Here is a 12,411-nt window from a genome sequence, read left to right on the forward strand (position 1 = left end):
GAAGGTAGGTGCCATGGTGTTGTCAGACACAGCTCTTTTTCTGTGAGACAGAAGAGGGTTTGCTCCACTCTTTATGCCTGAACTTGGAAACATGAGGGCATTTTAAGGACATCACCAAGCTTGACATGTGCAGTACACCCCTCCAGGAATAATTGCATACTTGCTCTTAAGAGGAAAGATATGCCAAAAAGGAGACTTGAATATCACAGATCCACTGTGCTACATGTTTTTGGAAAAATTAGCCTGTAAGTGCAACTTTCTTTTCAATTGAAAGAAAGGTATTTTGGTTTTCACTCCCTCTATGCTTTAAAGAGGAGAAAACTTTTTAAGATTATCAGACAGACCTATCTTTTCCACAAAGCCACTGCAGCACAATTAATTAGCCAGATTTCTCAGCTTCTGAACACATTTTTAATAGTTCATGGCCCATCAAGTTTAAGACCTGAGAACACATTTCTATGATTTGGTTATCAAACTTTCCAGAACTTGTAGTGATTCCAAACGAAATCTTTGTGCACTCAAAGTTTCTGGCTTGACACACTATCAAAGGGATGTATTTTCAATGAAAACATTCAAAAAGTGACCCAATCACTATGGGAAACTCTTCAGTCAGAAAAAAAGACCTGTATTTTTATACTTCTCTTGCAACATCCAAGTGTTACATGTTTGGTACTAACAAAGGGGAAAAAAAATACCTTTTGTATCCCTAGTTTCTTCTTCCGTGAACCTGTGGTAGAGATTTCTGATTGGTGCACTCATAGACTTCAAAGGCTGATACAAGATCTTGTACTTCTCCACCACGGCCTTGTTAATCTGTTGAACAACTGCATTAACCTGATCATAGGTTATACGGCCTTTCAAATACCTACAAATAAAAGTAAGGATCAGTAACCAGAAGGTCACAAAGTTCCGTGTTTGTTCTTCCCTTTCTTCAGCCTTAACTGGACAAGCCATTCCCAGTCAGAGGCAGTTTCTCCTGCTTTGTGTTAATAAATACATGTAGTAGTTAATTCTGTTAATTTCCTTGATTGTTTAACAATTTTGAATGTAAAAAGGCTATGACAGAACCTAAACTAGAAAGATAAAATACTAGAAAATGAAGAAGCAGAATGCATTCAGTGCTTAAGCTGTAAAAAGCTTTTCAAATGGAATAGAGGTTGTTTTTATAGTATACCACGTAAGATACAAACACAGAAAAATAACTTTGCAGAAAACAGCACGAAATGAAGTGTTGGCCGAGGAGCACAATTTGGTTCATGTTATTACCACAAATAACCAGTGTTTGATGTTACAGCCATTTATTGTTCAGTTGCACCAAATAATCTGGCGGCGGGCATGGAGCAGAGCCAGAGCCATTTATTTTATTTTTTAAAAGAAATTTTTTGTTGTTGTTGTTGGATGTGGCACTTGGTGCCATGGTTTAGTGGAGGTGTTAGGGCACAGGTTGGATTCGATGATCTTGAAGGTCTCTTCCAACCTAGTAATTCTGTGATTCAGTGATTATTTGGGGTTTTTTTAAGAATTAATGGTTTTGTGTTGCATTCTGTATTTGACTGTGCAGCCTACTGAGCTGTGCAGATACGGTTCTGCACCACCAGCATCCGCTTCTGAACTCTCAGAGCATTTCATAATACTAGTACTAGAAGAATAAGGTCTGTTGATAACAGCCTAGAGGTACAGGAAGCACAGAAGATAAGGAACAAAGTGATGTGGAAATACTAGAACACTGGAATATTTGCAAGTGAGGTTATTCAGTATTTATAGATGTAAAGCCATGCCTTCAAGGAAAAGGAACTGTGCTGCACACTGAGAAACCATTACACAAAAATGAAATCTGAAACTCAAATGACAAGCAGCAAGCTAAATACAACACAACCCCCACCCCCCAAAATGGCAACAAGAGCCAGGCCAGCCTTGCAACCTGCATTGCCCTGTGGCCTTCACTCAGCTGCTACAACAAACCTGTTTGTGTCTCCTTCAGTATTGGTTTGCAGACCTGAGGAATCACACAAGTGTTACAATTCATTTTAAAAATGAATGCTTTGGGTCAGTGGAGCAGGTGGCTAAAAGCTGTGGGACAGCAAGACTGAAAAGATCAATGAACAGCAAGTTCTTCCCTCGTTTTAATCTGAACAGACAGGCTCAATCTTTGAGAGAACATACAAAGAATTCAAAGCAGAAGCAGATAATCAGTAACAAGTTCAGTGTTCCAAACCAGAACTTGGGCAGGCATTCTGCAATTGCCAACTCAGAGTGAGTGCTGTAGGTTTCAACAGCAGTCAGTCCCTGCCTGGGAGACAGGCCGGCAGGAGGTGTGTAAAAACTCAATTCAAAGCAACTGCCCTGCCTCCAAACCGAGTCTGAAACTTAGTAGCCACCAAGATACCTGCAACCAGCTTTCAACTTTATCGATACTTGCATTAATTCAGCCTTGGACGTGCAGCCGTCTCCTAGTTATAAAAAGGCTCTCCTTTGCACAGTAATAAAAGCAGTACTACCACCCCCGGAACGCAGCCACAGCACAAACACAGCCTGTAACCACAGCAAGGCTTTCCCTGTGTGCATTAACTGCTGTTTATTGCTCTCTCTGCCTCCCTACGCCACAGGGGAGCCTGCAGAGCGAGGAAGGCAAAGCCCAGAGGTATAAAATACCTTTATTTAAGTTACTGTGCTCCCACTGTCAACACACAGACAATGAACACACTGAATAAAGCCAAGGGAGCACCTCAGCTCATCCCAATGCTGAAACAGAGGCAGAGCTGGGTTGCCTAAACCTGAAAAGCAAATGCTGTTTTGAGAGGCCCTCAGGCTTCCAAGATGCTTTAATCTGAAATTAAACTCTGTCAAAACCAACTGGAATTTTTATTCTGTGCATAACTAAAGATCATAAAAACTCCAGCTGTCCCACAGCCCTCTCATGTTTCTACCCAACCATCGCTGGCAAACCTGGTAATGCTGACATTAATTTTAGTCCATACGTACACTCATATAAAAATACAAAGTTGAGAAGTTCCAAATTCAGACATTTAATTTAGATTTAAGATCACTTTAAAATCTGCTTCCCTATTCCAAATGCAATAAAATTCAAAAATTCTTCTTAAAAAAAAAAAAACAAACAAAAAAAAAAAAACTGGTCAGTTTCTTTTTTTAATCCACATTCTTTTTAAGCCCTTTTTCAAAGCATTTTTCCTTAGGTATGATTACCAGAGCACAGTGCTGTGTTCCTCAGAGAAAAGAATAACATCAGTATATCACAAATATACCACCCTAAAAGAGATAAAGCTTGTACTGGCCACCCCCTGCTCTCTCAAAAATGGTTAGGCTAAAATAGCCATGTATTCTCCCAAGCCACCATCTTCTGAGACTTGAGAGTTATAATGAATGCACAGAATCTAAAATACTTTCAGCAGTAAGATTTTTAGAAAGCAGTAAGAATTCCAGACACAGAATAAAGCAAGCATTTTCCTTTGCCTCAAAGTCAGAAGTTAACAAAGACAGTCACTTTGAAATGTCCTTATCTTCCTCCAAAGAACACCTTCCTGCAACAGATTTGAAGGGTAAGATAATTTTCAAGTTTTTCACTGTGCAAAGTGCTCTGTTTGATCAGGGTTCTCCACATCTGCCTCTAACACAGCATGTACTTTTGCTAAACACCAGCTGCCCAGTTCTAGGACTATGAAGTCACTAAAGTCTGTGTCCCCCTTTTTGTGGCCTGATGGTGTTAGGAATAGATATTCCTTCATGTTCAGCATAAAGCAAGTGAAAACAGCCTCAATTTTTCAGTGACCACCTCCCACCCCTAGTGCTTACCTGAAGAACCGGGCCCTGAACCAAATTCTCATTCTTCCAAGAGAATACATTCAGTGTAAGAGAATTTGTATTACAAGTATTTGCCGCTTAGATTTGGTCAATCAGTATGTGAAATTGCAAGTACTCCCTCAATTTTGTTCTTCAACATTGCCAGGCAACAGAAATACTGGTAGATTAATAGATCTATGGAAATTCATGTAAATTTTCCTCCACAGAACAAACATGCTTCTCCCATCTGAATAATATTAAATTATTTCTAGAGCTCTACCAGCACAGTCTAAGCTGCAACCTTTCCATAATGGGTGTCTTCCAACACAGCTGCAACATTTCCACAGTGGGTGCCATCCAATTCAGCTTATTCTGTGGATTTGTGAATCTGTAATGAATAGGAAGTCTGGCCTCTGTCCCCATCCTCCACGCCCATGAACAGCAGTGGAAAACCTTCCATTTTCAAGGATCATCATTAGCTCCTTTAGGCTGGAAAAGCCCTGTGAATCATCAAGTCCAGCCTTTCCTCCACCACAGCCAAGGCCACCACTAAACCATGCCCCAAGTGTCCTTCCACCTGTCTTGTGATGGGGAAGATCATAGCCTTAACTGGAAGTTAAAACAGTATTTGGCAGGAATTTCTCTTGCCACAGGAGAGATAAATACCAAAAATTCCCAAGCTCCAGCTTTATCCTCTCATAATTTTATCAGGAGAGAGATACCTCAGGGAGTAAATCCACAAAATACCTGAGGTGTTCTGCAGAATAAAAATATCAGGTGCATGCTCTTCTAAGAAGTAACCAGAAGTCCTTTATCATTAGCTCAGCATTCAGGATAAGGAAGAAAACGGGCATTACTCACCTGAAAATTTTGAAGGCTATAGAAAAAATTATTGGAAAGCCTCAAGTAAAGTACAGACTCGAAAACATATTTCTTATTGAAACAGGAATAGGTATTGTCAGGGAGCACAGTGAATCTAGAATCTCAATAACAATTTAGCCGTAGGCATCAAGAGAGTTTTCTTATTTTTGGAGAAACATTTACCCATGCCACCCAAATGCCATTTAAGAAGTTATTCCTATATGTCAGACTTCAGACAAGGATATCCATTAATCAAATCCTGATGTTATGGGAAAACACCCACAGCTTTCTATTCCAGAAATATGGGAATTTCAGTGCACAGTGTTTTTTGGCTTTTAAGTCTGATTGCTTTTCCTGTCTCAAAACAGACTGGTAAGTCAAGACCTGAAGTTTCCAGAAACCAATAGCTGGGTCAAATAAAAGGAGCATTCATCATTATTTTTCCTTCTATATGTAAACAAACCCTTCATCTTATGAGATGATGGCTCTTTTTTTTTTTTTTTTAATGTCAGTTCTCAAAACAAGATGAGGATTCACCTGTTAGCTAATAAATCTCTGTTCATACAATTATTACAGTGACTTTTGAGGTAAGAGGTTTGGGTTTTAGCTGATCAGTTTTCATCTTCTCAATACCAGCATAAAAAAGAGCCCAGTTAACTCCATTCAATTTTCAGGTTTGCTGGCATTGCATTTAAACTATTTGGAGCTATTAGCATTTTTCACCCCATGAAATATTTAATCTCTGTCAGTCCCAGTTCTGCAAGAGGCGACTCTCCCAAACCTGTGTGTGCCACCCAAACTGATATGTCAGGGTGTGGGGGAAGCCACGCTTACTTACCCAGGAACACTTTCATACTCCTCTGTGGTTATTAATGCTGCTTCCTTAATGACTTTTGTCCCTTTTGCAGGTTTCTTTGTATGCTTGGGTTCTACAGCCTCTGTTTGTCCTTCGTCTTTCACAGTTGGCACCGTGATGCTGTAAAATGAAGGAATATTCAGTGTATAAAGCAGGTAAAGTAGAAAGGAGAATTCCACTACATTATCAAGTCTGCTTAGTCACAGACCTAAGTTCCAACCTATCTGTTAGGCTGGATGAACACAATTAATGAAGTTTCACAAAAGAAACATCAGTAAAGCAAGCCTACCCTGTTTCAAATCGTATCCTCCAGCTGACTTCAGCACAGTTCTTGGTTTCTCTGCTACAGTGGCTGCTAGCAGGTGAGTTGGAAGCAATCCAAGTGCAGCATGGCACAGCTCAGAATTCAATGTACCATTACATTTCACACAACACAAGGCCTGGCTTTTTATCAGATAAAACACAGCACAGAGCTGCAGCCTTAACGGGCAGATTTGAAATACTTCAGAACTCTTTGAAACAGGTTCAAATCTTGGGAAGCCTGACTCATCCATTAAACATTTGAAGCAAAGAAATTCAACACCACCTAGCAGACTGGGGTTTTTTTAATACTTTAAAAAAATTTTTTTTAGGCAAGATCCAAAAGGTCAAAGAGTTTCCTGATTTATTGCTGATTATTAGAACACTATTTTCATAAATTCACCCTTCCTCTAAACCCTCAGCTTAGAGCCTCAAACCCCGAGGGATTTGCCAGCCACGCACCCAGCTGCTCCTCAGCAGGACAGCAAAGGTGATGCATATGGCCAAAGCCACTGTCATCAGAACACATGGACATTACTGGGATGTGCAGCAGAATTATCTAGAGCAGTACAAGAGCTGACCTGGACACGGAAATGATCCTCTGCTTGGATCTGACTGTCCCACAAGAGATCCTTGTTGGACATGGGGTCCCACAGCAGTGAACGGCACAGCAGCGCCCCATCGGTCGACGCCAGGGGCAGGATTGGAGGCGTCACTTGATGTGACAAGTGACAGTGCCCCAGTGTCCCACCCCCGAGGAGCACCAGCGCCTGGAGAGGACAGCGAGTGCCACCTGCTGGGCTCCCACACTGCCTGCTCGGTGACACAGCGACAGGAGCAGCTCTGCTCTGCGCCGTGACACAACACAGAGCCCTGCTGAAACCCAACACATCTGCGGCCAGGCTTACTCAGATGTCATCATCTGCAGAACATCTGTTTGCATCTGAACAACAACAACAAAGCGAATCCTGGCACCCTGCAGCTAGCAGGGAATGTCAGCAAACAGGAAGGAAAGGGAAGGGGGGTGGATTTAGGGAGGTGGTGGAGGTGGGTTTGGAACGAAAGGATAAACATAAGAACCAAGGGAAGCAAGTTCACATCTTGAAACTTCATTGCCTCCACGCTCCAGTTTCCTGCTGTCTTTCACACTGCAACAAACCTTTTCTAGGCGATTCCTCAGCCCCAGGCACCCCTCCTTTGTGTTCCCACCCACTCCCTTGCCCCTGCGCTGCTGCAGTGAGGCGGTACAGACACAGTTCACCCCTGACCTGAACCATGGAAAGGAAGAACTGATGCTTGTTTACAAAATCTGGCTCTGGTGGAATGAGAAACTGCTCTCAAGAAATAAGTGGGATACAAAGATCTTGAGAGATATTGAACTTGCCCTTTATTTCAGTGACATTCCTCTGGTAAACAAGAACAGAAAACCCAAGAATACAGGAGAGAAACAATAGCTAAAGCCATGAATCGTTCAGTTTCTCTGTGTGGGTGTTTTCATCTTCCCAGGGACTTCAAGGCCTGTCTCAACAGCATTCAAGTGCTCCTCTGCTTTCTGCATTATCTCACAAAAATCACTCAACAGCCCACTAGTATTGACAGCCCCACAGATCTGGGGACACAGGGGAACAGAAAGGGAGAAAGCCAGGAGAGGAAAGTTTGGGGAAGAGGCCTGAAAATGTATTTACACTGATGCATTGGTTTCTGAACAATTACATCCCTTCTTATGTCCCTTGACCCTCCACTGCACAACACAGTGAACACCAAGAAGTGATAAAATGGGGACAAAAGGAGAAAGTGAGTTTTGACAAATGGCATCATTGTACAATGTATTATTACTCAAGAAATACCAGCAACAAACTGACACTGACAGAACAGCAGCTGTGAGCTGGCTGAACACAATCTGTAGAAAATTGTCAGAAAAGCTTTGTTGGTTTTACATATTGTGGCTCTCTCTAGAAAGGGAAGAACTGGCTAAAGTCCTATCACAGTTAACTTTCTGATCACAAGCAGGACAAGATGGTAAGGGAAACTGACATCCCAAAAGAATATTACGGTGTCAGAGGTGGCACAATCACCAAAAAAGCTTCATTTACATCTAAACAACTTCCAGGAGCTAACATAAAGTTAAGACAAAGGATTTCATACAATAACGAAGTAAGTTATGACAGGAAGGCAGAACCCAAGTGGTAATTTCTGAAAAGCTTCAATTTTTCATACACACACACACACACAAAAAAAAAGCAACATCTGAATTGAAAAGGAACAAGATACCCCTAGAGACATTCTGAGAGGCTGTTTCTTAGACTGAGGGGTTCATGTCTAAAGTGTGGAAATAAAAGCTTCTGCACAAGTCATCCCTTCACCAGCTAACAACAGTTTCAATACAATACCTACACCAATGACCATATTGCTACACACCAACAAAAATTACGGTTAATTTTTCTCTTCTGGAACCCTCTTTCCACACATTTAACCTTTTACTTTGCTGGAATTTGTCTGTTATGTTCTGAGACTCATGCTTCTCTGGCATTAGGAACCAGACCAAGTAAGGCTGGTACATTCAGAGGACATACTGGAAGCACTGAATTCAAGCTAATGCTTTGCTTTCTGACAACCCACAAGGTGGGAAAGAAACTCTGGGATCCCCAGGTAAAAGGACTCTGCAAGTGACCCCACCTGACATACACTAACATCACTCCAGAAAAAAAAGCAGCTTCAACAGGAAAGAGATAGATGAGAAACTCAGAGCTAAAATCTCTTAGCCTTCCAAGCAACAGCTGTTATTTCACACACTTGTCATTTTCACACACTTGAGCTACTTGACTCTGAAAAGCTTCTTAGCACAGCCCTCTCCAAGGCAAGTGGATGTCATAGCTGGCTGAAACAAATACAAGATTGCTGTAGGGAAGAGAACAGAAGTACCACAAACACAATTCAAAGTCCCACAGAAGGATGACTGAGTTAGAGGATTTTTGTGTGTTTTAATTGTATTTGGAAGAGAAGTGGTGAACCTCAGTTCTAGTGACCCAGCATTTGGGTTACTAACCCTTTTATAACTGCAGTAGTTATAAAATCAGTGTGTTTGTGACTCTAAAGGAAGAGTCAGACTCAGAAAAGAACCTGCTTTCTACTACACCATCTATCCCTGAAAGCTCCAGTTGGAACAACTTGGTATTTTACAGACTTGACCTGACAGATTTGTCGGGGTGCTAGCACAAGCCTGGACAAGAGCCAGCTCCAGAATCAATACACACAATGACTTTGGCTCCCAAAATTTCACAGTTAATGTGGAGTGAAAGGAGCAGGGCTGTACAGCCCTGCAACTGAACACTGCCAGGAGCAGCCTGAATCCTCCAGGCTCATGTACCACATACCAGCTCTGGGTGGGTTTAGGCAGGTAGGTTGGAATGTGTTCGAGGAGGTGCTGTGCCTCCTTTTGCTCTCTCTCAGTAGCCGTCTGGATGTCCTGAAATGAATGAGACTATATCAGAGATCTGATCCTACTAACATCAAGCGAGTAAAAACTGGGGCAATACTGAATTAAATTTTCAGCTTTATTAAGAGGCGTCCTTTATTCTCTCCCCATCATCTCACCTCCTTACCCCATAATTTCCCCAGGGAAACTAGTAAAGATGCACAGGAAGGAGCGTCTGTCCTTGTCCTCAGAATGTCAGAGAAACTTGAGCAGCCAAAAGGAACTTGAGCAATATACCCTCAGCAAGGTCTGGTCAGGGAACGGTGGTAGTGAAGACGAGATACTATGGTAAACTCACCTCCATTCCCCAAACTACATTTCCAAAAGAGACTTAACAAAGGCAGTGCAAACACACAGTAGAATAACAGACAAATACTCTAATTGAATACTATGTGCAGCTATTGCAAAGATGTGTAAGCAGACCTGCTCTTCAGATCATCATATCTATTATGATAAAGACAAGTTTACAAGGCCAGTGACAAAGATGTGCTTTTAATGGCCTTAAAGATAAAGGAAGGTAGACTCAGATCAGATGCTAAGAATAAATTCTTCTCTGCAAGGGTAGTGAGGTTCTGGCACAGGTTCCCCAGAGAAGCTGTGGCTGCCTCTGGATCCCTGGAAGTGTCCAAGGCCAGGATGGACAGGGCTTGGAACAACCTGGGCTAGTGGAGGGTGTCCCTGCCCATGGCAAGGGGTTGGACTGGATGGGTTTTAAGGTCCCTTGCAACTCAAACCATTCTACAATTCTGTGATTCTATGTATAAGCTTTAAAACACAATTTTTAATGTTCATTGTTCTGGAGAACTGCTTAAAAAACCATCAGCAAGCCTGTCCCAAGCCCCACTTTCTCTTATAAGCACATGCATCCAAACATCACTAAGGATCTAGGAAAAAAATCCCAAGATATACGTATCAAAGATTTCTTTGAATCTTTCAGTATTTTATGAACAGGAAAAGAAAAAGGATTACTTTTATCAAATCTCTCAGTTTTTCTTGCTGTTTAATTTCTGTTTCCATTTTATTCAGGAGCTCATGTACAAGGATCACCTCATTCTGCATTTTATGGAGCACAGGCTTGCAGCATTCATCTTCATCTGTAAAAGAGGGAGCATTAAGCTACAAAGTCTCTAAGAAAGAACAAAATCTGATATTCCTCCTCCTTCACAATCAGTGATTATCTAACTCCCTCCTCCCCAGCCACCATATGCATCCAAGAGATTCAGCAAGCCAAACAATCAGCCTTGTACTCTGCACAGCCAACAGAGTTCATGGAATCATTTACTCTGGAAAAGCCCTCTGAGACCAGGTCCCACTATTCCGCCAGAGCACTGTCAGGGCCACCACGAACCTGTGTCCCAAGTGTCACATATGGCTTTTAAATCCCTCCAGGGACTGGGATCCCACCACCTCCGAGGGCAGCCCCTGCCAATTCCTGACCACCCTTTCCATGGGGAAATTCCTGCTGATGTCCAACCTGCTCCTCCCCTGGCCCAGCCTGAGGCCGTTCCCTCTCCTCCTGTCCCTGTTCCCTGGGAGCACAGCCCGACCCCCCCGGCTGTCCCCTCCTGTCAGGGAGCTGTGCAGAGCCACCAGGTCCCCCCTGAGCCTCCTTTTCTCCAGGCTCAGCCCCTTTCCCAGCTCCCTCAGCCTCTCCTGGGGCTCCAGACCCTTCCCCAGCTCCCTTCCCTGTCCTGGACACGCTCCAGCCCCTCAGTGTCTTTCTTGGAGTGAAGTGTAAACCAAACTCTTGGTCTTGTTTACCTATGTCTCTCAATAGGATACATTTTTTAATATTTGAAATCTTCTCATTGATGTGGAAGCATAAATCTTCCAGGCTTGAGTATGCCATGTCCTTCATCATTACACTGAAGGGGAACAAAAATGAAGGCAGGAGTTTAACAAAGACCCAAGTTACAAACATTGCCTACAAAAGCAGAATTTTTAGAAGGGCCCTGATCTGTCAAAGCAAAGGGAACATAAATGAAACAGTCAGTGGAGTAATTCTCTTTTATCTTACTAAATTGAAGGCAGGAAAGGAAGCATGAAGTGACTGGCACTAGACAAGCCAATAAGTTTCCCAGAACTCTGGAGATAAATGCAGTGTGATATCAGTGCAGCGATTCCTCATGAGACCGGGAGCATCATGATTATATTGAAGCGTCCACTAAAAAAGGAGTCGGAATTTACTGCAAAAACCAAGAAATATCTGGCTTATGCAAGGCAGTTTTAGAAGGCTGTCTCAGGGAGACTACATCAGATGATTGATGTTTAAAAAGGTGTGTTTTAAAATAAATGTAATTATGCAAAAAAAAAAAAGTGTTAGCAGAGTTTTTAGTGAAGACTGGAGGCATCAAAAAGGGCATAATATATAGATTACTGTAACAGAGTAATTCTAGACAGGAATTGAGTAAAAGACAAAGTTATGCAATGTGACAAACCCCCGCATTTAGCACTGTGGACCGGCACTGAGCGCTCACACAGCTCCCTCCGGCGGCTCACACTTGGAAAATTAAAAAAAAAAAAAAAAAAATCTTTATTTCGCTTTTGGCTTAAAGTACTATCAAGTACCGCGCTTATTAAATTCCTTCTTAGACACCTGCCGCCTTCCCCACCCTCCATACCTGCATGGAACCACGTCACTCCCAGACGGATCGGGACACCCTGAGGTCACCCGCTGCGCTCGCCGACAGCGCCCGTTTCTCCTCAGGTTTCACCAGGCGCAGAGCCAGTGCTTCCCGGTCTTGTCCCTGTCGCACTCCCTCAGCCGCGGGGACGGGGGAGGGGGAGGAGAAGGAAGATGGGTCTGGGGACGAGGAAGATGGGTCGGGGGAGGAGGAAGATGGGCCGGGGAAAGAGGGAGAACGCGGCTCCGGCCGCTGGGTTCGAACCGCGGTTTGAATCCGCCGCGCCCGGGCGGGCGTTAGGGAGGGCGGGGAGGGCGCGTGCGCGCTGAGGGGAGCGCGAGGGACGGGCGGAAAGGGCGGAGCCGGGGCAGCGCTGAGGGGCAACAGGGCGGGAGCGGCGCTGGGGGGGGGCTGCGGGGCGCTAAGGGAGGTTTTCGGGACGGTGAGGGTCGGGCTCTGCTCCCAGGCAGCCAGTGATAAGGGGATATAATCTCAAG

General features: G+C 43.4%; 1 protein-coding gene across 1 annotated transcript in view; it reads right to left on the minus strand.

Annotated features, from left to right (window-relative positions):
* The window catches only part of SKA1 (spindle and kinetochore associated complex subunit 1), a 16,616-nt gene extending 4,447 nt beyond the window's left edge, over positions 1-12,169 (minus strand). The window contains exons 1-6 of the mRNA XM_066182255.1: positions 11,912-12,169; positions 11,052-11,155; positions 10,260-10,384; positions 9,190-9,281; positions 5,498-5,635; positions 696-865 (exon numbers count right to left, since the gene is read on the minus strand). Of these exons, the coding sequence (XP_066038352.1) occupies positions 696-865; positions 5,498-5,635; positions 9,190-9,281; positions 10,260-10,384; positions 11,052-11,151 (625 nt within the window). The 5' untranslated portion in view covers positions 11,152-11,155; positions 11,912-12,169. The remainder of the gene's footprint in view (positions 1-695; positions 866-5,497; positions 5,636-9,189; positions 9,282-10,259; positions 10,385-11,051; positions 11,156-11,911) is intronic.
* Positions 12,170-12,411: the final 242 nt, after the last annotated feature.

The sequence above is a fragment of the Chamaea fasciata genome, unplaced genomic scaffold (assembly GCF_029207755.1).
Source record: "Chamaea fasciata isolate MVZ Bird 193981 ecotype frontalis unplaced genomic scaffold, bChaFas1.0.hap1 SCAF_4, whole genome shotgun sequence".
Taxonomy (NCBI): domain Eukaryota; kingdom Metazoa; phylum Chordata; class Aves; order Passeriformes; family Sylviidae; genus Chamaea; species Chamaea fasciata.